General features: G+C 39.0%; 1 protein-coding gene across 3 annotated transcripts in view; it reads left to right on the top strand.

The window, feature by feature from the left end:
* Tbc1d4 (TBC1 domain family member 4) overlaps nt 1–2,593 on the top strand; it is a 167,428-nt gene extending 164,835 nt beyond the window's left edge. For all 3 annotated transcript variants that reach the window (XM_050144608.1, XM_050144606.1, XM_050144607.1), the window contains one exon: nt 339–2,593. In XM_050144608.1, coding sequence (XP_050000565.1) covers nt 339–572 — 234 coding nt within the window. In that variant the 3' untranslated portion in view covers nt 573–2,593. The remainder of the gene's footprint in view (nt 1–338) is intronic.
* Nucleotides 2,594–2,992: the final 399 nt, after the last annotated feature.

Genomic DNA, 2,992 nt, shown 5'->3' with positions numbered 1-2,992 from the left:
CATACATATCTACACACACACATTTAATATGTTGCTAAAGTTTGAATCTAGAATCTTTTGAATGCACTCAAAAAGTACTCTATCACTGAGTTATATCTTCTGTTTCCAATACTTAGATTTTTGAGCACTCTAAAGAAAAAAAACTCCATTTCAGAGAATATTTTTGTATACTAAAATATACTTAAAATGCACTTTTCTCGTTGTTTTCAAATGATATTCTGTTAATTAATGTGATGTAATTTTCTCATAACAAATGTAAGGCATTGCTGTTATTATAATAAAGATCCAGACCCCTCAAGTTTTTAATATGGAGTTGTTTTTTTTTTCTTTACAAACAGGTAGCCCACGCTAAAATCCAGGCCTTGGAATCCAACCTAGAAACTCTTTTGACCAGAGAGACCAAAATGAAGGCTTTAATCCGGACCTTGGAACAAGATAAGATGGCTTATCAAAAGACAGTGGAGCAAATCCGGAAGCTGCTGCCAGCCGATGCACTGGCCAACTGTGAATTGCTGCTGAGAGACCTAACTTACCCCAGTAATGACAAAGCCAAGACAGGAAATAAGCCATAGTTCCAGAGTCGCCTCGGCATAGAGCTTCCTTACAATACCTGAAAGGAGGCACCTGTGCACTGCTGGTCTAAGGTCGACCAGAAGTCTGGTGGGACACCTGCTACTGGTGCTGAGATCATCAGTAGGTGATGTAGCTCTCCTCAGAGCACTCCACTCCTAAGCCATCACAGACATCCAGACTGTATCTTCTTCTGGTTGTTGTCAACTCTGTACATAAATATATATNNNTATATAACTGGATACAAAGATTCGTGCTTTCCAATCAAACGGTAGCTATGTATTCACAGCAATTTTTTTTTCAGTCAAATTAATTCCACACCAAAAGGAAGATCTAGTGAGATTTCCCCTTGGACACAGGTGGAATCCTTTTGTTTTTCTAGTGAAACATATCTAGAACATCTTTGTATATTGAAATATACTTGAAAAAAAATGAATGTATCTTCCCCCCAAAGACAAGCATGTTTCACCTAGTGTTGTAGGCAGACACATTTCTGTAGCTTTATGTGTCTGTCTATGGAAAGGACATGACTAGCTGCTAGTCTTGCCCCCGTGAGTCTCTTACAACGGTAGGGCCCTTCTGGCCTGCCCCCTGTGTGACAACCAGCATGTCGAATCTTCACTTATCTTGAGTCTGGTTAGGCTTTGCTTGACACACACAGGGACAAAGCAGGACCTTGTGGCTGAGTCCACCCACCTCAAGGTGAAGAGGAATGTTGCTAATTTTCTAGCAGATTAGACCAGCATTGATATTCAAACTGAAAATATGAGGCCTCAAAAACACAATTAAGCTTCTAAATTGTCTATAGTAGCTCATTGCCATTTTATTTAGTTGACTTCAACAGGGGTAAATAGTTGCTTGGGGCTGTATTTACCAAGTGACAGGATTGGTTATTTACTCACAAAATGATGGGAGCTTTCCATGGAGTTCTTGTGACCTTCACTTTAGAGTAGGGAAATAAAATTATGATTGATTTTCCAAAGATGATATACCATGCTGAATTGCTTTTTTATGTTTTACTCAATAACAGAACAATGTATTAATCATTTCCACCTCTCATGTGAAAATTTAGAACTGTGAAATGTTTAGGAACGAACTGTGTAAAGCACACTGGAAGGGAAGAGAAATGTCTCCAGCCCAGTTAAAACCTGCACAATTCTGTATTTGGACTCCTGGTTTCTGCCACATACAGATAGCTTACTAGAGAATGTTCATGCATCCTGGGTACATTGATTTTCCCAGGAGAAGTTCGGTTCCTACAGCAGAGATGACTTTACAATAGTGCCTCAGAACACGAAGGCAGCATTTTTGCCTTTCCAAACAGTGTTTATTGTCACTGCTTTTTGCAGTCCTTGTCCTTTTGCAGATAGGTTATTTGGGCATAATTTTCCCCAGAGAGAGTTTACTGTATGCAAGGCGAAATTTTATTGTAGAGCTCAAAAGTCAAGATGTAAAAGATTTCAGAAGACATTGGTCAGTAGATACCAAGTAAACACCCTTCTAGGCTGTTCCCCTCTTAAATGTCACAAGTCTTGGGATCAGGATGTTCTTGGATCCAGGAGGTTTCCTCCCCAAACAACCAAGTCTTATTACTTAGGAGAGTTGATTTAGCTTCTAGATTCTATGGAGTGGTCATTCTAGAGTCTCCATTCTATTGAAAGCCATTAGCTGATCAGTTGCTTGAATCTTCTGAAAATACCTTCATGTGTATCATCGTCTATTCTCCTACAAGGATGAAGGACAGCACAGTCTTACTTGCTGATGATAGAAATTGCCTTACGGGTGTGATGTAAAGGTGGTGGTGGAGAATGAAATATTTTCTTTATGTTTCTCAGTTAAAAGTAAACTATGTTCTGGATGTTCAAAGTTAGCAATTAAGGCAATGTGGATATAGTGTTTTCTTGTGAAAATGACTTTCTCATTTATGGTTTAAAAAATGTTACACCGGTTCTGATTTATCAGTTTACATCTCCATCAGGTTCATGTAATGTCTAGTTCATTTTCAATAAATATGTTGCTGCCATTTCCAGAACTTTACTGTTATTATTATTATTGCCTGGGGGTGACTCAAGCTCTTGCTTAGAGACTTGAAGTCAAAACTTGCCTGGGTTGGATTGATGCTACCTAAACCTGAAAATGCTGAACATTCTCATGAAAGGAATCTAGGACAACAAATATAATTTAAGACGAATGAATATAGGTGCCAATTTCCAACTTCTTTCACAATGAAGCCTTTACTAGTGGGAAAGGAGAGGGAGGCTGAGGTGTCAGGCTTGACTTTTCCCCCTCTCTTTCCTCCTTCTGTCCTTTTTTTTTCCTGTCTCCTTCCCTCTCTTCTTTCCCTCTTTTTAGTTTCAGTTCTGCGGATGGAAGCTAAGACTTCGTGCATGCTGGTACTACATAGACTATTACCAAGATGGCA

The sequence above is a fragment of the Alexandromys fortis genome, unplaced genomic scaffold, assembly GCF_014885135.2.
Source record: "Alexandromys fortis isolate MF-2015 unplaced genomic scaffold, M_Fortis_MF-2015_v1.1 scaffold_43, whole genome shotgun sequence".
Classification (NCBI taxonomy): domain Eukaryota; kingdom Metazoa; phylum Chordata; class Mammalia; order Rodentia; family Cricetidae; genus Alexandromys; species Alexandromys fortis.
The sequence above is the reverse complement of the archived record's forward strand: the minus strand, read 5'-3'. Positions and strand labels throughout refer to the sequence as shown.